This window comes from Quercus lobata, chromosome 8 (genome assembly GCF_001633185.2).
Source record: "Quercus lobata isolate SW786 chromosome 8, ValleyOak3.0 Primary Assembly, whole genome shotgun sequence".
Taxonomy (NCBI): Eukaryota; Viridiplantae; Streptophyta; class Magnoliopsida; order Fagales; family Fagaceae; genus Quercus; species Quercus lobata.
Window position 1 is genome coordinate 47,559,211 of NC_044911.1, and position 21,691 is coordinate 47,580,901.

General features: G+C 32.6%; 1 protein-coding gene and 1 pseudogene across 1 annotated transcript; both read right to left on the reverse strand.

Annotated features, from left to right (window-relative positions):
* Window positions 1–6,823: 6,823 nt before the first annotated feature.
* Window positions 6,824–7,414, reverse strand: LOC115956987 (eEF1A lysine and N-terminal methyltransferase homolog). The gene has a single exon (XM_031075241.1). It carries the CDS (start codon window positions 7,412–7,414, stop codon window positions 6,824–6,826), a length of 591 nt encoding a protein of 196 aa, XP_030931101.1.
* A 6,946-nt stretch (window positions 7,415–14,360) lies between these two features.
* Window positions 14,361–17,973, reverse strand: LOC115958507 (annotated as a pseudogene).
* Window positions 17,974–21,691: the final 3,718 nt, after the last annotated feature.

The following is a 21,691-nucleotide window of genomic DNA, read 5'->3' on the forward strand; positions in this document are numbered from 1 at the left end:
TTTTCCAGTTTGGTGTGTTTGTATTTAACAAAGAAAATATAAGTATTTTTATTGCATTTAATTTGCTTATATAATAAAAAGTTTGGTGTGTTTATTAGTTTTATTTTGTTATTATGTTAAACACATTTTCAATATATTTCTTGGGTGGTATATTTACTTTACAATGACAATAAAAACCTCATTTTATTTATTTATTTATTTTTTGTTAATACAAGATAGAAATTCTAAACTATCCTAATTTAAGTGTATATGTGTGTGAAACTGTCTCTTGGAGACTGGAACCCTGGCCCTTGCGCCCCACACCCCACACCCCACATCCCACAAGCGTTTATACTTGTGGAGTGACCACTGCACCTAGGGTGCGCGGTGGTAAACCTCATCTGATTCTAATCGTATTGAAATTCTCAATGGCATTAATTTCCAATCATGGAAACGTCATATAAAATATTTGTTGACACATGAGAGGACTTTATATACATTGTCAACAACAAAACCCATACCAATAGATAAAAATGACAATGAGGGAATTAAAGTTAAAGATAATTGGGAAGTGGATGACTCACTTGCTAAAGCTTCTATGCTACACTATATGAAAGACAATATAATACCTTTATTTGAAGATAAAGAAACTACAAAGGAATTGTTGGAAGCATTAGAAGCTAAATATGGACCATGGAACTTTTAGCCAAAGAATTGGCCGATGCAGATAATCTTGTGTTGGACAAAATGCTAGTAACAATCATTTTAATAGCCTTCCACCATCTTGGGATCATATAGTTACTACACTCACACGTAGTGGTAAAGAAGTCACTATGATATCATTACCTGTTTTGTTAGTACTTGACGAAGAAAGAATGAAAAGAAGAAAGTCTGAAAATAAAAATCATAATTTTTTGATGACTCAAACAATTCCTAAATCTAAACCTCCTAAGTGACAATGGAAAAATACATCATTTCCATATAAGAAAAGAAAATTACAAAAACGATGGCCAAATAAGCAAAGAAACAAAGGAAGACCAAAAAATGCTTGTTATCATTGTGGAAGATTTGGTCATATTAGGAAAAATTATCCTAATTATAATAATAATAATAATAACAAAAACAATGGAACAAAGCAAATAATAATGACCATTTTTGAAGCAATGATAATTAAGCCATTATCAGACAATTGGTGGATCGACACAGCTGCAACTATATAGCAAGAAGTAAAGAATTGTTCATTGATCTAAAGGAAAAGAAGTTAGAAGAACAAAAAGTCTATATGGGAAATAATACTTATAGTGATGTATTAGGTGAAGGAAATTGTAGATTATCTATTAATGGTATTGTTGTAATTTTAAGTAATGTATTGTATGTACCAGATGTTTGTAGGAATCTCATTTCTGTTTCTATACCAGATAAAAAAGGTTATGAAATTAGGTTGAAGTCTAGTCGTGTGACAATTTGTAAGGGTAATATAAAACTCAAGGGAGTGAGAATTGATAATATGTATGTACTTGACAATAATATTTTTAATAAAGATTCAGTTTGCTATTATTCTATTGTGTCAGATTCTTCTTATTTATGGCATCTTTGATTACGACATATAAGTAAAAATAAAATAGAAAGAATGAGTAAAATTGGAATATTACCTAATTTAAACATTGAAATTTTTGATGTATGTGAATCATGTATCAAAGGAAAGATGATAGCAAAACCTTTCACCAAACATTGGCAATCTTCAGAGTTATTAGAACTAATCCACCCAGATATTTGTGGACCTTTGAGAACCAAAACACACAAAGAAATAGAATACTTCATCACCTTTATTGATGATTATTCTCGATATGGATATGTATATCTACTCAAACACAAATATGAAGCACAAAAAAATATTTAAAAATTATAAAACTGAAGTAGAAAAACAATTAGGACGACCAATTAAAAGTATAAATAATGATAGAGGTGGTGAATATGAAGTCTTTGATGAGTTCTGTAAAGGGGAAGGAATTAGGCATATTTATACTATGCCTTATAAACCTCTACAAAATGGTATTGCTAAAAGACGCAATAGAACTCTAATGGAAATGTCAAGATCAATGATGGCATATTCACAACTCCCGCAGATTTTTTAGGGGGAAGGTTTGACAACTACCAATTATTTATTAAACAAAGTTAATATAAAATCCAAAGATCTTACATCTTATGAATATTGGACTGGTCACAAACTAGATTTATCAAACTTAAGAGTTTGGGGATGCAAAGCCCATGTACTAATACCAAAACCATTAAGAGATAAATTAAAAAGGAAGACATGGGAGTGCAAATTTATTGGATATGTTCAAAACGGTAGTGGTTTTAGATTTTATAATCAAGAAAAGAGATTAATAGAAAGTAGAGATGCTATTTTCCTTGAAAGCACTAATCAAATTACACCACTTGAAGAAATAAGGTTACAAGAAGATCTTGATAATAAAACACAAGATCATTATAAGGATGTTGCTGAAAGTGGGAGCAAAAGAATATTAGATAAATTGGTACTGGATCAACAAACCTTTGATCCTAAGAACAGTGGGAGTAAAAGGATTAGACGGCTGCCAACTATGCTCAAAGACTATCATTTATATAATATAGAGGAAAATTTAAGTGAGGACCCAACTAATTACGGACAAGCAATGGCACACAATGATTCAAAACAATGGCAAGATGCTATGATAGATGAATTAGAATCCATCAAGAAAAATGATGTCTGAGAATTAACATCTTTACCAGATGGAAGAAAGGCCATTGGCTGTAAATGGGTTCTAAGAAAGAAATTTAAGGCTGACGGTAGTTTAGATAAATATAAAGCAAGATTGGTGGCTAAAGGTTTTAATCAACAATCTAGTGTAGATTTTGTTGATACTTATTCACTAGTAGCTAAATTTACTTCAAATAGAATAATTATGTCTGTTGTAACAAGAATGGATTTAGAGTTGCATCAATTGGATGTCAAGAAAACTTTTCTTAATGGTGAATTAAAAGAAGATATATTCATGTTACAACCAAAGGGTTTTGAAATAAAAGGACATGAAGATAAAGTTTATAAATTAAAAAGATACCTGTATGGACTCGAACAATCTTCTAGACAATGGTATTTAAAGTTCCACCAAGCAATATTAGAGATTGGTTTTGAGATAAGTCCACTAGATCATTGTGTTTACATATGGAAATGCTACGATGAGTTAACAATATTATCATTATATGTTGATGATATATTATTAGCTGGAAATAACCCAAACATGATTTCAAAGACAAAATCTTTCCTATCATAAAGATTTGAAATGACAGATGTGGGTCCTGCTACATATGTATTAGGAATTAAAGAACTAGAGATCGAAATACAAAATTCTTATATCTGGATCAAAAGAACTATTTGAAGAAAGTACTTAAGAAATTTAAAATGGCAGAATCAAAAGTTTTGAATACATCTGTAAGTAAATGAACTATATTAAGTAAGAATATGTGCTCTAAGAATAAAAAAGAGCAAGAATTTATGGAAAAAGTCCCATATGCCCAAGCTGTGGGCAATTTAAGGTATGCAATGACAGGTACAGGGCCAGACATTTGTCATGCAATAGGATTGGTAAGTAGATATCAATCTAATCTTGGAATGGCACATTGGCAGGCAGTCAAAAGAATTTTTAGATATCTCCAAGGCACCAAAGGTATGAAATTATGTTTTGGAATTATTGATCTAGAAATAATAGGATATACAGATGCTAATTTTGTAGGAGATGTAGATGATAGAAAATCTTCTAGTAGCCATGTATTCCTATTTGGTGGAATAGCTGTCTCTTGGTTATGTAAGAAACAAGGTTGTGTTGCAAAACATACCATGGAGGCAGAATACATATCATGCAGCACAGCAGTAAGTGAAGCAGTCTGGATTAAGCGATTTGTCAATAGTTTAAAATTAAGTATACCAAGTAGACTAATTGATGTGTTTTGTGACAATAAATCTACTATCTCATTGATAAAAAGTGGAGCAAATAGCTCTAAAAGCAAACACATCGAAACAAATAATCACTATATTCAAGATATAGTGGAAAGGGGTGAAATACGAGTTCGATTTATCCCCTCAAGCGTGATGGTGGTTGATCCTATGACCAAAGGATTGACTTTAGATAAATTTAAAGTACATGTAGGAAATATGAGACTTGTGAATCCAAAAACCAAGATGATATACTACACGTATTTGCATAGATGGATGGACTGGGGACGCCTGGAGAACATGGCTATGCAGCTTCTACTTTAGGGACATAATTGGTCAATATCAAGTAGAATAGTATTGTATAAGAAATTAGTGTATGAATGTAAAGTCCACTAATGTGCATCATAAATAATACAGCTTGTACAATAAAAAAAGATCGCTGAAGTCGTATGAGAAAACTTCACGATACTGGCTTAGAGGAAGTATCAAACGATTTAGTGCAGGTCAACACATGTTTAACATATGTGGCTGAAGGACATCGACTGGTGGTGCGGGTGTGGACTAAGAATCCCGATTGCATGTGGTAACAAGTATTCCACATGTTCAATGCCATTTATTTGAAATAATAGTGAATGATAAGATATCCGGAGAATACTACAGGAGTGGTATATAATGAAGGGTGCAGTTAGTGGTACATGGCAAGATGTGTACACAATTTTTGCCAAAGTCAGACATTGACATCGATCTATGAAAGACAGAGATGAGAATCAACATAGGGCAATGCCACGGTGACATTACAGTATATGTTGATTGTAGCTAACACCATTTATTATGGTGCGATCAAGTGGGAGATGTTAGCATATAATAGTGATAGGTGATCACACCATAATATGGTGCACCCTCACTTATATAATAACACCCACTTGGTGAATGGTGTTGCTTCACCAACCAACAGCAGAGAATCAATTAAGCGTTAAAGTTAGTTATTTATAGAAGTGGTGTGTCTTTTAGGTAAGATGCATCTCTTGGAAAATAGACATATCTTTTTCCAAGAGACATGAGGAGTCTATAAATACTAGGACTCCTCATTCATTGTTACGTTACATAATTTTATTCTCTTTGTCTGTGTTGGTGATGCCCAGTCTAATGACATCACCATACATAATAAGGACCTAACAAATTTGACCCCACTATCACAACTCACCACCACACCAAACCAACCCACCACCATAATCTGCCATACCATAGACCAAAACCCACCACTGCATGATCCACAAAACCCACAACCCACAATGTAAGTGAGAGGAATGAGATACAAAGGGAATGAATAAAGAAAGGGAGTGACTCAAAGAAGGAAGCGATAGAGAGAGTGAATCAAAGAGAGGAAAAATTGGATAAACTAAAAGAGAGAGAATGGGGTGTCAAAGAGAGAAGAGAGAAGAAAGAGAGTCAAAGAGTTGAGATGGACACAGGTGAGAGAGAAGATGGATTCAGAAAAGAGAGAAAGTGAATAAAATAATAATTTTTAAGTTTAACACCAAGTTATAGTAAGTTGTAAAATTAACAATTTACTATAGCAAAGTGTCCAAATATTTTAGCAATACACACTTAAATAAAGTTGGTTTTGGGTGTGTGGTTCTAAATTGACAAATTGGGGGGTTTTACACCCCAATGCTAATGCTCTTTATATATATATATATATATATATATATAAATGCAGTTATAAGAATGATGATATCATGATAGAAATGAAGATTGTCTTTTAATTTGTAAGCTACACAGGCACTCGGTGGGTCTTGAACCCAATTGAGCTACAACCCACTAAAAATAATTTAGGCAAGATGATCCATAAGGCACTACTAACTCTTACTCTTTGAGCAAAGGTAAATGCAATAGATAAAGGGCACACCTTTGGTCAAGTGCAAACTCTTCACCCCAATTGTAAAATCAGGCTGTTGAGTGAGAGACTGCACATGGATATACTAATAATAATCTACATCAGGTGTGGATGCCTCAAATTACAGAGTGATGACTAGTGACTACAAATCAAAGAAATTAAACTCTAGTTAAAGATTAAGAGCAATGTGTACAAAGGTTTCGAATCACAGAACAATATTAAGGTAATTTTAACTCAAAGTTTAAATGCATCATTGCTCCAGACACTATAAATAGAAAGTTATGCCAGACTGACCCTCCTCTCTCTCCTTTCAAATATAAACATAATACCTATTGAGCTTCCAATTTATCTCTAACTGGAAGCACAAAGACATGACTAACTATATCTTATTGCACACTACACTAAAGAAAGATGTAATATGGCCTACATTCATTAGAAATTTAAAATGAGATGTAAGGAAACCTTGTTACTCGAAAAACACTCTGGAAAATCATTGTTCCTTCATATCCTTCAAATTATCAACCTCAGTGTGCAAAGTGACCATAAGTTTCTTCCTCCTAAAGGCACAGCAAACACTAGTAACTCCAGCTTATGTTGAAGAGAAGTATATATCAATCTACCCCAAACAAGAGGTGCCATTCTGGTTCAACTACAATATATTCATTCAATCAAACTAGAATTCTTAACATTCAAAAAAACATTTGGACCCAGCTTATGGGGCAAGGTCCCTTCTAGGGATTTGAGTACCTTTCAGGCCAACTCATAAAAAATAGCTGATATCCCCAAACCATTCTTTAGAGCATGCTTTGGCTTTGAATATGATCTTGGAAAATGATATTCCTCCAACTCCCATAAATCTTTTGGTCTCAAATCTTCCTTATGGAATCCATGTATGCTCCTGAAATAGCCATTCTTTGTCTGGTGAGAAAAGAATTCTCACTATCACTAACGGAAGACACCGTAGCCGTAGGTGATCACATTGTGGCAACTAAAACAAAATTCTCTCCATTTCCTACATCTATTTCATATAGCTCATGAAAAACTTCACAAAATTCATATATCAATTTCTCGTAGAATGATCTATTTGGAGAAATGACATTTATAGCGTGAATGCCAAAATCACATAGGACCAACTTTGCAGCCAAAAGAACTTGCTTTCTAATAAATTCCAATGGTGGAGCACTTGTACCATTTGTAGCATCACTAGAATCCAAATCAACCTTAATGGCATCAAATTTGATATTTTCACCACTGCCATCATTCAAGTAACTACCATTCTCTCCCTCATGAACACCGTTTGAATGATATATAAATTTCTCTATAACATCTATTGCATCGCCAAAAAGTACCCGAATAGACTCATTACCTAACAAACCAAAATAACTCCTTGCAACCCGCAAAACCTCCTTGTCAGCCTTGATGCCAACAACCTCAAAACCCAATTGGGCTCTTAAAAAACCAAGCAAAGCCCCTCCTCCAACACCAATACACAAAGCTTTCGGCTTAAACTCACCTAGAATCCGCTCTTCAATACAACAACTGACCAACGAAAGACTTGCCACCATTGGCACCAAGTAAGGATGCACCAAAACCTGAATATCAGGCCTGAACCTGTATCACTATAGAGACAACTACTTCAACATCCATTGACTTTACTCTTCCTTTTTCTCCTTATCCCTGCCAAACCAGGAATGGTGCTTCGTTTGTTTAAGAACCAGTCAGTTGTGAAAGGTTTTACGCTACTCTTCTTCTTTCTTGAAATTGATTAAATGATACCTTAAATATAGATTTTTTGTCAAGAAATATCCATTGATAGTACTCAGCCTTTACTTTAATCTTTGGACCTTTCAACCAATTGAGATGACATATTTTTTTTCCTTTCAGAACTTTATATTGATGTGATGTAAATGGTTGATGTAGCATCTTCCTTTTTTTTTTTTTTTTTTTTTTTTTTTAATTTTAACTTTTTTGAGAGCTATTATCAAATCAAGATACAAATCGATTTTTGGTATAGGTGAGGATTGAACCCCATATCTTTTATTCAACCATCAGAGATTTCACAAATTAAACTAACTGAAACCTACAACATATTTTCTTGTTTGATTACTATTATCATTATGTTTTTAAAAATAGATAAGATTAGAAATATTTATTTCTTTTCCTAACATAAAAATGCTTTTTTTTTTTTTAAAGATTAAAGTACACTTATTAATTTTGGTTTGTTTTTGTTTTTACCCTTTATGTTTAATTCATTATCATAGGGGTCCTTTTTGTTGCAAAATTTCCATTGCGGCCCTTTACGTTTGATTATGTTTTCTATTTGGCTTTTTACGTTTCAAATATTTTATTTTTATGTAGGGCCAAATAGAAAACTGAATCAAACGCATGAAGAATTGGATGAAAACAAAATCAAACATGAAAGTCCAAAATAAAAAATTTAAAACCTAAAAGGTTAAAATGAAAACAAATCCAAACTTTAAGGGCCAAAAATATACTTTAGTTTTTATTTTATTTTTTCATTTTGAGAGATAAAGATATTATTATTATTATTATCTATATATACTACAAAACTGAAACCTTTAACTTTTTGTTAACCTCTTTCCATTCACACCACATATTCTAACAGCTATTTGTGCATTTTTACCTAAAGGAGTAGAGAAGTTTTAAAGGGTTATTAAAATTGAAAACAATTTTAAAATTTGGAGTTTTTAGGAGAAAAAACTAACTATTTTCTATTCATACTTTATAAATTTGAAATTTTAAAACACTATTCAATCTAATATGTGAAACAATCAAAATAATAAATAGCTAATAATATTAAAGCTTTATTCCTAATAGCAGTTATAAGTTGTAACTATTAGGGAAAAAAAAAAAGACAAAAAAAAAAAATCCTTAACTTTCTTTGTTTTTTTTATTTTATTTTATAATTCAATTGATATTTTTAGGAGGGAGAATTTGAGCTCTAGATGTCTCAACTAAAAATACCAAGAGATTTTTTTTTTCCTTATTGAGAATCAAAAATACCAAGAAGAATCTAACTTCGGCCCCAATACTTCAAATTATAGCCCGATGTCTATGATAATAAGGCCAAGCTTGAATTTACAAGTCTGGACTAATATATGGTATGGTTAAAGAAAATGTCTCACACTTGATGCTTACATGATGTAAGGTTGAATTTAATCAACCATCTTATTGGCTTTATTCCGTGCCAAATTTGCTTATATTTCAGCATTTAGTAACCCTGTATTTAGGTGGGTTTTGTTGTAAGGGTTGATAGATTTTAGACCCCTAAAACAATTAATTAAACCTAGGTAATTAGTCAAGTTGTTACTTAGTCCAATTAAACAAGTCTAGGTTATCAGAATATAAAAGATCAAATCATGCAAAGCAGCGAAAAATAAATAACACAAGATATGATCACCCAGGAAACCAAATCGGTAAAAACCTGGGGAGGATTTGACCTAGCTATCCTTAAGGTAAACTTGAATCCACTATCTTGAAAGAATCGAAGTTCATACAATAAGACTTACAAGCCCCCATGCTCGACTTCTTATTGCTACCAACCAGTAGAACTTACTGACACGACCACGTGCAAGCTCCGAATCCATGGACTCCTTCTTTCTTGGATTCCCACCAGCTACAAGCACACCCGCTTGTGTATTCTTTAAGCTTTAATGGCAGCAACTGAATTGATCATCAAGGTGTAGAAAATATCTCCTCCTTAAAAACCCTAAGTTTGTGTAAAGGAAAGCTCCTCTAGATCTCACAAGAGATTTACACAAACCGCAAATATGAGCAACACTAAAACGTGGCTAGGGTTTGCCTTTTATACTTAGGACAAATAAGAAACCCTAAAAACGTTTTAAAACAAATAGGGCTGAGTTGGACGAATCTGCAGAAAAGCATTCTGCCTGAGCTTCGATCGATCGAGCCAGGCCGAAAGCCACAGTGCTTCCTGCTTTAACTCGATTCCAACTTTACATTGACACACAACTTTGAGCTAGCTTTAAACACTTCTAAACACATTGTTTTGATCATGGTTTGCCAACAATACACATTAGAGTTCTAAATACATAAAATCCTAAACTTTAGAACCTAATAAGGGTAGTGAGTGAGATAGAATGTTGATTGCTCAAGAGTGTGCAAGAAAACAGAGACTCCCGGTTTTATCTCGCGGGTGACTCGCGGCTGCAAGCCGCCAGATGTAGCACACGTGCCAAGCATGCTAGAAGGTGAACAGTCATGCTAGCTGAAGCACTACAGGACAAAACAGGACAACTGGCCATACGGTTATCTCACGACTGGATCTCGCGACTAAGTCAAGTCGCGAGGCCAAGCCGCGAGCCACCCCTGTTTTGAAAAACCTGACGTTTCACATTCTCCTCTCACCTCAGTATAAATATCCCTTATACCCACAAATGAAAGAGAGCTTCCAGAGAGAATTTTGAGAGAGAAACCCTAGAGTAAAACAAGATTGATTCACCTACAATCTATACATTAGAGTCTCTTCAAATTCCTCAACTCTCTTCCTCTCCATTGTCAAACCCTTGAGAGGCATTTTACCAAAACCTTGTTCTCACCATATTCATTACTGTGAGATGGCTGTTTGGTGTCCTGGGAAGCAGTTAGGAAGGAACCAATCCACACTGGTTGATGCTATGGTCTAGTAGCAGAATCCGAGAAGCTAGAAAAGAAAAAGGTTCGACGCAACCTCGTTGGAGCAAGAAGCTTGGAGGGCTTAAGTGCACTAGGTAGATTAGGCTTGGAGGGTCTATCGTTGTCCATGTATCCCAACTACATTTTCTAGTGGATTGTTTACCTTGGAGGGCGGTAGAGAGGTTTTACGCCGAGGGCTTCGGTTTCCTCTTCGATAATGCATCGCGTGTTGTCTTTGTGTTTGCATCTTCCTTCCCTTTTATCTTTGCCTTTTATTATCTGCTGTGGGTTGTGATTTTAATTTGACTTAGATTATTTTTCCAATTCTATATTATAGCTTTTGTTCATTTTCCGCACACTAGTTGTTTGACATAAAGCTTGAATTGGTTAATTTGTAAATTGGGGGTCTAAACGTTCAAGGGTGTTTTTACACTATTTGAACATTCACATGATAATTTTCTGTCCAACTTGCAGCTCAAAGTGTTAGTTAAACTAGTGGAAGAATGAATGATGAATCACCGTTTTTCACAAAAAGAAGTCAATCCACCAACCCAATGAATTAGGCATTCATGGGTAGTAAAAAGAAGAAGTTAAAGGTGACTGCAATAACCACCGGGTCTTGTAGACTGGTGGTACCCGGTATCATATGTATCTATGAGCTCAGGGGTTCTATCCCCCATAATTACCTAGCAAAAATAAAAAATAAAAAATAAAAGGCAACTGCAATAGAAAAAGGGGAAAACGTCGAAATAGGTGTAGGGGCATAAAGGGGGATATCAGACTGAATTAATCAATCACAATCATTAGCTTTATGCAAGATTGCTTAATTGGTGGCTTCCAAAAAAGTGAGGGCCTATAAACACCATTAAAAAAAAAAAATGATAAAATTTTTCACAATTGCAGCAGATTATTAGTAGTAGGTAAAAAAATGACATCTATAATAGGCTTAGATAAAAACTAAAAAAAATTACTTAGTTTAATTGTTGTGAACAATATTGTGAAATTTTTTGTGTATGTATGTAGTGTTGCTTTTCCATTAAATACATTTTTGGAGTTAAGATGGGACATATTTTCTATAGAATGTCATTCATTGTGTGTATGTTTCTCTCTGCTATCCACATACGTAGGCATTTGTAACATGTTTATCTTATGGTTATTTTGGGTTGTGTCTGTTACACCATGGAGACATTGATAATGACCCTAATCACAATCAAATTCCACACCTTGCTAACCAAAACTGAACATATAAAAATATAATTTCAATCCCCATTACACCACAAACAAACTCAAACAAATAATCAATGACTAAATCACATTTTCTTTTAGTTGAATAAAAAGGGTATGGGGAGACTACTAAGTGGAAACTACCTTGTATGTCATCATATGCACTCCTTTATTTGCTAAATGATGAATGATTGAGAGACTATAAGTAAGGGGGTCACAAGCGCTTTCATCTGGGTTAAGTCATATCATGACTCCCTATCGAGAAAACTTTAGTAATTTATAATAGGAGAAAGAAATACTTTTAGATTTTATCCCATATCAAGTGTAACTATTAAATCACAACTTTGAATGGTCTGTATATAATTTTAAAAAATAATAGTAAGTAGAGATGGGAGAATTCGGATTTATATTTTTATTCACTTAATAATTTAGCAATACCAATGAGCTACAAAGCTCTTGCTATCCTAACATCATTTATTACAAATTAAGTATAATAATGATAGCAACAATATAAATCTATGTACCCTAGCATTATCCCATGAATAAAGACAACAAACCATGTTCCGAAAACCTGGAATCAAAGAATATTTTTTCTATCCCACTTGCTCCACCCTCCCTTAAAAGTTACCATGACTTTTGAGTGGAGTTGTGGTGTGCCTTTGTGTTAGAACCTCTGCACAGTAACAAGAAAGGACCTAATTTTGGGTGTATTTTAAGTTTAGTTTCTTGATAGAGGCATGATAGCCAAACAACATAGCTTCTGCACATGCACTATATGCGCGGTCGAGGAGCAAAATCACTAACCTTCTAGCCAGTAGCCACCAAAATTTAATACATTGTTGGGCAGAGTAACAGCTCATTGCACATAAAATTCATTGCAAACACGAAAAAATGACCAAACATAAATTTGTAGATTATTGAGTAGCATTTTAATTAAGAGGAATGAAACAACAATTTTCACTATATATAAATGGCCAGCTTGAACCTCATTAAGGACATTGACAATCCTCAAAAAATTAAAGGCATTCATAGAAAGAGATGAAGTATAGAGGAGAGAGAGATTGAAAGTCTTCTACAGTAAGAAGTTCTAGGTAAGCTTCGGAGGAACCAACTCTCTTAGCTAGGGCTGGACTTGTCTAGAAGGAAGCTGCCCAAAGTAGTCCAAAAGGCAGAGAACTAGGAATGGAAGGAAGTACCCCTCTTCAAGAAATTAGAGTAAGCTCTAAAATAGACCATTCACATCAAGTATAGTTCTTAAGCTTTCTTTTCCAAGCAAAAGCATCACACATATATAGGTAGACTTACATGGAGCCAATCCCCACAAAAGTCCACAACACACAACATGATAATAAGAGAATGACGCTACCCAGCTAGCCATTTCTTCCCATCGTACTTGAAAATTTTTATGCATTATATATGTGCTTGCTAATATCTTCCTTGAGCATAAAAATTCCCCAAGCCAATATCTATGGTTTGCAAATTTATTGCTCAACTAAGATTAGGAGACCGCGCGCACAAAAAAAAAAAAAAAAAAAAAAAAAAAAAAAAAAAAAAAAAAATCATGGCAATGAGTTGGATGTAAATCAGGTATCGACACTATATTCTTTTTTTTTTCTTTTTTTCTTTTTTTTGTCTAATAAACAGATTAATCCACTTTATTATTGTGTAAGTGCTAACCTGGTGAATGATACCTTTGATGTACATTTAATTTATCATTCATATAAATTCTTTTATCATTCATATAAAACAAACAGTAGGAAGGTTATTGAAATAAAGTTATAACTCTGGGGGGTCAATCATGCGTGTTTCAATAATTTAAAAGGTAAGTATAATTAGGGTGATAGTTTAGGGTAGAAAAGTATAATTTCCACTTGAAAATATTGAGTAGAGGCTGTAAGAAGAAAATGTAATTTTTTTTTTTTATTAAAAAAATGTAAAATTGATTAGTGATATATTGCTTAAATTACATGTGTAATTTAAACCAAACTTTGAGAACATGTGTAAATAATTATATTATTCCACCCTTGCCAAAAAAATATTTCCTCCTTGGCTTGAACTTTTTTTTTTTAATACAGAATCCCTTGGCTTCAACTTTTTGCTAAATAACCATATTTTTTTTCTTGATAGCTTGGTTTAAATTAGAATTGTAGATTTTTATTCCCACTCTAATATATACTCTCACTGTCATTAATAGACTTAGCTTAAGTCCAATGCATTGAATCTGCTAAAATGATGAGATGTGACAAAAAATGCACACGTGTTACCATTGTAACGGGTCTAATGCAATTGGACATCAGATCCAATCTTTCCTCATTAATTTAGGCTCAAACATTTCAGTGGATAAATACACAAAAAAACAAATTCAGGTCTAGCAAGATCAATAAATAAATAAATAAAATCACGTCAAGATTCCAGTTGCCATTGGATTTGGACCTCTATCGTTGAATTACAATAGAGCCATTGTTGTTATATTACAGAATAAGGACAAAATCTAAAACCAAACAAATAGATAAAGAAATCCATCATTATAAATAAATAAATAAATATTTTAATTGAGATATTATGGTAATCAACCACAACAAAAATCAGAGATTTTTTTATTTATTTATTGTTATTTTTGGATGAAAGCAATCAATGAAAATATGCTAGAAGCTTAACAAGAAAACTATTGACGATTATGTGATTTGTTTTCTCTGTAGGGTGGAAGGCATCCCAAAAGACATACTTATTCACATCCGAACAAGTAAACGGACTGAGCTTATTGTAGAGGTAACTCAATTCGAATTTGCCTGTAGAACAACATCCCTTTCGTACAATGTCAAATCCTGCCAATCCACAACGAATTTCATATTTGTTATAATTGAAGAACTTACGAGTAGAGGAAAAATAAAATAAAAACAAAACTTGACATGTATTGTTTATTTCAAATTGGGGAGAAAATGGGCAAATGCCCCATTTCCAAAAAAAAAAAATCCAGCATTTTGCCGCCTTTCCTAAACTAATTAAGGAAATGTCCATCTTTTGAAACTCGATTTTCCCAAAATCAAGTTAAAAAAAAATTCCAGAGCTTTATAGTGGCGTTTTAAGGAGCCTATAGTGATGTTTTAAGGACCTATAGTGGTGTTTTGTAACTCGAGCTCCATGAAGTCGAGTTACATGCATTTTTTTTCTTTCTTTTACCTATAACTCGAGTTCAAGGAGTTCGAGTTACAAAATGCCACTATAGGTCCTTAAAACATCACTATAGGTTTCTTAAAAACGCCATTATAGGGCTTAAATCAATTTTGAGAAAATCGAGTTTCAAAAGAGGGGCATTTCCCTAATTAGTTTGGGAAATGGGGCAAACTGCTGGATTGTTTTTTTAAAAAGGGCAAAGGCCAATTTTTTCCTTCAAATTGGATTAATATAGCAAGTAGAGCCGGCTCTAATTTTGGGGCATAGAACATTCGCATTAGTTTGTGCAAAATATTACACATCAAATTATCTATTTTATACTATATTTCATTAAAACATCAATTTTTTTTTTTAATTTTTTTTTTCTTTACAGACAATAGTCAATATTCACGCTCTTCCTTCATCATCGAAACACATAAAGAAAGAATAAACAACTTCTTTTATCTCTAGTTACATATGGTTTTATTTATGACTAGTAATAAGTGACTAACTACTTCAGGGGAGGAAAAGAGTAACAATGACGGTAGAGATGTGGACTTATGTCTATCACCTATGGTAAAGGTCCATTCTCCCCTGTAGTGTCAAGCTGCAAATCTCTCTCAGTGGTCAATACAGAGAAGTTATGCACTCCACTCTACTCTCACACGAATCCATTCTGCATTATTCATGAGAGTAATGCTAGAGATACATGATTTGGTATAATTTTGTGTCATAACTCGCCACATGGCGAGTCTCTACTTTCACACGAACTAGGTCCGTGTAGAGTCCTCAACTGCAGCTCCTCTTTCATGTGAGAGGGAGAAGAGTTCATTGGATGGCTATATTTATATTTCCCTAACCTATATATTTATTTTCTTTCAATTCTTAATATATATATATATATATCATAATTTTTTTAAGAAAAAATATCATATTTCATTTCATTGTATTCCAGTCCTTATAATCTACCAATCTCATTCCAATTTTTTTTTTTTTTTAATATAAATATCAAAACATGATATAAGTCATGAGCTACGATATGGGTTTTCCTTGGTCTCTTTTAAGTCCTAACCCAATGAAATATAATCGTTGATTTGGACCGTATTTTTAAATTTTTTATTAAAAATAAATCTAACAAGCAATATTTGTGTGTCCCCTTCACTCATCCTCAACCAAATAATAGGAAAGATATTAGATATAGAACAAAGATTAGCTCTAATAAAACAATAAAGAAGAATATTTTTTTCAACTTATTACATACGTGATTATTTATAAGATTGTTTATGTGAATTATTTAAACAAGTCAAATAACTAATCAAAAAAATATTACGTTTTATATTTAGAGAAAATATAAGTATTTATTTTTTTTGAGAATCCAAAGTCATTTAATTTAATATACTTAAAAGGAAATTTGTTACCTACTTATTAAAAAAAAGGGAGGAATATCATTGTTAATCACAATCATAAGTAGGTAATACCAAATTAATTCAGCTAAAAAAAAATAGTAAAACCAAATTACAGTAAGTACAAGGAGTATGAACTTACCATATAAAGAAGGTTTCTTGATAATTTGATCGAGAATCTTGTATACATCTGCAGACAGTAATCTGAGTCCTGGAAGCTCCATATTCAGCCTTGTCACCAAACCATTTAACTTCCCATTAAATTCTAGTGCCACATTGTTAAATTTCTCCACGCATTTGTTTTGACCCAAAATATTTATGGTTCTCTCCAGTGGCAAACACCCCATTGGAGGAAGTCCAGAGAGTGATATTTTCCGAACTCCAAGACTATACAGTTCTCTGATGAAATTTGTAGCAAGTCCAATGAGAAAATCCTCATATTGTTGGACTGTGAATTGAGATTGCCGTTTAGGGGATAAGTAATAGTTCTCTAGGAAGTCGTTTGTTCCTAGGCTCATCAAATATAAGGCCTTACTCAAAATCTCATTTGCCTTGTCTTTACCAACATAGGCTCTCAACTTGTTTTGGTACTCCTTGTAGTACTCCAATTCTTTCCACATTGGCATCACTTTCTGCAAATTAAGGAAGCACAAGTTAAAAATTGGTATAACTTTCTCATGCACACGCATTGACAAATTAGAATAACAAAAAGTATGTATTAATTACTCATAAGAAAAGTATGAATCAATTAATCTTTTATAAGGTAATAAAAACAAAAAAAAAAACAAAAAATTGGAAAAAGTTTAGCTCCAAATCAGTTTGAGCTATCTTCTTTCAACACATTATATAACGATTGAAGAAACCATTAATATGTAGTTTTAGTCGCAAAAATTTTAAATGAATTATGTAACTCATTTAAATAATACACATGGTTTGTCATATAAATTGCAACCTAATGATTGGAGAAGATAATTCTCAACCAGTTAGAACCTAAATTTGTAGAATTAAAAAAAAAAAAGCATTAATTAATAATAGAGGAGGGACCAACATATAATGTCACAAAGTGGATAACTTGATAGTTACAATGGAGAGGGGATTCCTTTAGAAACTCCAAGGGTCCGTTTGGATGGGGAGGGAGAGGAATAGAATAGGAGTAGCTGAAAATAGACTAATTTTGGGCCAATTCGACTCTACTTTACTCTACTCCCCCTCACTTCTTCTCAATCCAAACAGACTATAAGAGTTGCCAATTGAGCTAAAAAGCTCTTCGCATGGTTATTTATTTATTTTATGCATAGGTTGATAGATATGGTTTGGTTTGATACTTACTAATACATCAGAAGTTGCATTGTCATATCCTGTCCCAGCAGAAGCAAAGCAAACTCCAGTGGCAAAATCTAATATATTATACGCAGGATCTAAGTAAGCGGGTACTGTTGGTTTGAGCCCAAAAGCCTCAGAAATGAAGTCTGAAGGAATGCGACCATTAGAGAACCGTCCTGTGGGGCGACCACCAGCAAAATCACGTCTATAAGGCCTTGTTGTTTCCTGCATCCACGGTTGAGTCCCCAAAAACTATGATGGCTGGTACTTTGCTTTCGGTTATAGAGACTAGTATTAGAAGCTCAGCTACTACCAAGAGCCATGGAGTAGTGTATGTGTATGCCATAATTGCTTTGTGTCTTGGTAGCCTGCAAATGATTTAATATAAAAAATTAATCAATCTTTCCAACAATTTTAGGCAGTAAATGTTTAGAGTTTTAAACAAAGGGATAATTAATGTAGAAGTGGCAATAATTACAGCAGAGTAAAATGGAAAAAAGAAACAATAGTGAGAACTCTCGATATAAACATCACGATAGATTGTTATACGAGAATTATCGGTCCAACTCTAAGTACTTTATTTTATAAAAAAATTGGCTTCATACCAATTTATAGTTATCTTCTTTTAACTCACTATATGACAATTGAAAAGACCATACATATATGTAGTTTTAGTCACATAACCTTTGTAATGAGTCATGTGACTTGTTTAAATAATACACATGTAAAAATAATAGTCATATAACCACATAATAGTTGGAAAGATAATTTCAAACCTATTTAAAGCCAAACTTTGTTATTTTACTTTATGTTTTGTCACTCAAAATGTGTTACCCATTTTTTTACTTTTTTTTTTTAAAAAAAAAGGATAAATGTATGACATACAATACTTGATAAAGCATAAAATGGAAACACTAAGTGTTTTACTTTATTTTTTTTATCACCTAAACCTTGTCACATATCCATTTTAATCTTTTCCTTTATAAAGTAACCCAATGGTGGAGCTAGGAATTTATCTTTAGGGGGGGGTCATACATAAAACTAGACAACTAATTTTTTGTGTGTATATGAAATCTAGAATAGTAATGTATAATACAATTTAATAATCAATATACATTTCAAGAATGTGTCAATAGTCCTAAACTTACTAATGAACCTAGATTTATCAAAATAAATTATCACCCATTAAATAAAATGATTGAGATTAAAAAAATACTAATAATTTAAAGATTGCTAAATAAAAGACAAACAATCAATCAAATTTCGACCCATAAAATGATTCCAATAAAAAACAACTAAATACATGTTATATTATTTCATCAATAAATTAAATGTTATATAGTAGTATATTTTAATCAAGTACATTTATAATACTATATATATATAATTATAATAACAAATAATATATTATAAGGAAAATTAAAAGAAAAAAAATGAAAAGAAAAGTGCATTACCTGGTAATTGGGAAAGTGGGTAATAGAGGGGTCAGGGGCAAAACTACACAGGGGCCTACACGAAAGCTTGGGGAACTTTGTCTGTCTTGTCTAGTCTAGTCTGTCATTATTATCTACACAGCAATGTAGCCTAAAGGAGAGAAGAACTAGAGAGAAAAAAGAAGAAGAAAGGCAAACGAAGACAGAGAGAGAGAAAGTCACCTGTGTGAGCACTGATCATAATGTTCTGCAATTGTGTGGTGGACTTGGTGGTGTGGCAGATCAACAAAGCCTTTGACCTTCCAATTTTATACTACTATGGTGTAAGTTAAAATACTTCTGTGTTCATTTTATAGATGCTAAATGTCTAATTATTGCAATTTTTTGACACATATTTATCACTAATTGGATTGTATTCTATTTAAATAAAAGTTATATTTATTTTTAGACTTTCTTAAATCTATATTTGCAAAAAAAAAAAAAAAAAAAAAAAAAAATCCCTTTTATTTGTTGAGGTAATTGTTTAAATACTTCTGTGTTCATTTTATAGATGCTAAATGTCTAATTATTGCATTTTTTTGACATATATATTTATCACTAATTGGATTGTATTCTATTTAAATGAAAGTTATATTTATTTTTAGACTTTCTTAAATCTATATATGCATATTATCGAGTATGGGTAACCAAAATAATAAAGGTTCTTGAAAAAGTTTCAAATTAATTAGGATAATTCCAAAAATATATATATTTCTTTTTTTTTTTCCAATAATTCGGTCTAAAAGTAACCAAGATTAAAAGTTGAAAAAGTCAAACACAAGATTTAGAGTCTATTTGGTAAAAATATTAGAGGGTGTTTGGTTTAAAAAAAAAAATGGTGTTTTCAGTATTTATTTTCAATTTTTGTGGGACCCATAACAAAAAACACTGGTTTGGTTGTGTTATTTGCACCTAGTTTTCATTTTCAGTATTAAAAAAACTACATACAATTTTTGGACGTTTTCATTTTCTTGAAAATGAATATCATGGCATTTTTGTAAAAAAAAACCAATTATGTGGGTCCCACTAATAGTGAGTTGTCCTATCAAAAGCTCTCTCTCTCTCTCTCTCTCTCTCTCTCTCTCTCTCTCTCTCTCCAAAAATATATATATTTCCTTTTTTTTTTTCCCAAAAATTTTAGGGGGCCAAGGCCCCTTTCAATCTCAATGTGGCTCTACCACTAAAGTAACCAAAATTAAAAGTTGAAAAAGTCATACACAAGATTTAGAGTCTATTTGGGAAATATATTAGAGGGTGCTTGGTTTGAGAAAAAATGTGGTGTTTTCAGTATTTATTTTCAGCTTTTTGTGGGACCCACCACAAAAAACACTAGTTTGGTTGTTTTTTTTGTACTAAGTTTTCATTTTCAGTATTCAAAAAACAGCATAAAATTTTTGGGAGTTTTCATTTTCTTGAAAGTGAATATCGGGTCATTTTTGTAAAAAAACCAATTTCATGGGTCCCACTAATAGTAAGTTGTCCTATCAAAATATCTCTCTCTCTCTGTCTCTCAATGGTGGTGTTGGTCAATTGATGAGTGATCCATGGCAATGCTCACTACTAGTGGACTCCTTTTGAGTGTGGTGGTTTTTTGTGGATTGGTTTGTTGAAATGGTTATAGTGGTTATTTGTTTTAAGGCATATCTGATGGTGAATCTAAGGTGTTTAGGGGGTGTGTTTGTTGAAATCTAATGGTAGATCCATGGTTGTGTGTTGTATGTTTTCAGGCATATCTACTCTAATTATTACTAGTTTGTAGGAGGTAAATGGTTTCTAGCAGGCATGATAACTGCCAAAGGCTTCCTCTGTGTTTGTATCCGTTGGGGATTGTTAGAAAAAAAAAAAAAATTAGGGAAAACAAGAGTAGAAAATTAATGCCAAACAAAAATATGAGTTGGAAACAAAAAAATGAGTACAAGATTTGAGTGCAAAAATGAGTACAAAGAATGAAAATAGAAAATGAATACAAACCTAACAGACTCTTAGTTTTTAGCTTTTCACCTTTTTGTCTTAGAGCATTAACAGCTAGATTTGAAACGAAAAAAGAAAAAAAAGAAAAAAAAAAAAAAAAAACTCTATTTTAATACCAAAAAGTTACTTAATCTACTTTAAAACACCATTTTACAATTTATCCAACATCCTATTTTTTATTTTTCACATCACACTAAACAATATTCATTTTTTATTCATTTCACTCTCTTTCTCATTGTCACTCTCACTTCATAGCAGTGTCTCTCTCTTCTCTCTCTTCACCCATATATCAAACCCCATAGCCAATAAAAATAACATAGTAGCCACCACAGTGACCACACCAACCAAGAATCTATCACCACCACCATAACCACAACCATCATCATCACATACTCATACCAGAATTCAAATAAATAAAAAAATGAAGGAAACGGAACCCAATTTTGTTAGCAAATAATAATGATAGATGATCACACCATAATATGGTGCATCCTCACCTATATAATAACGCCCACTTGTTGAATGGTGTTGCTTCTCCAACCAACAACAGAGAATTAATTAAGTGTTCAAGTTAGTTATTTACAGAAGTTTTGTGTCTTTTAGATAAGATGAATACCTTGGTAAATAGATATATCTTTTT

What these genes read in the sequence shown, in the direction of transcription:
- LOC115956987 (XM_031075241.1), bottom strand. Translation starts at nt 7,414, where the DNA reads ATGGTGGCAAGTCTTTCGTTGGTCAGTTGTTGTATTGAAGAGCGGATT.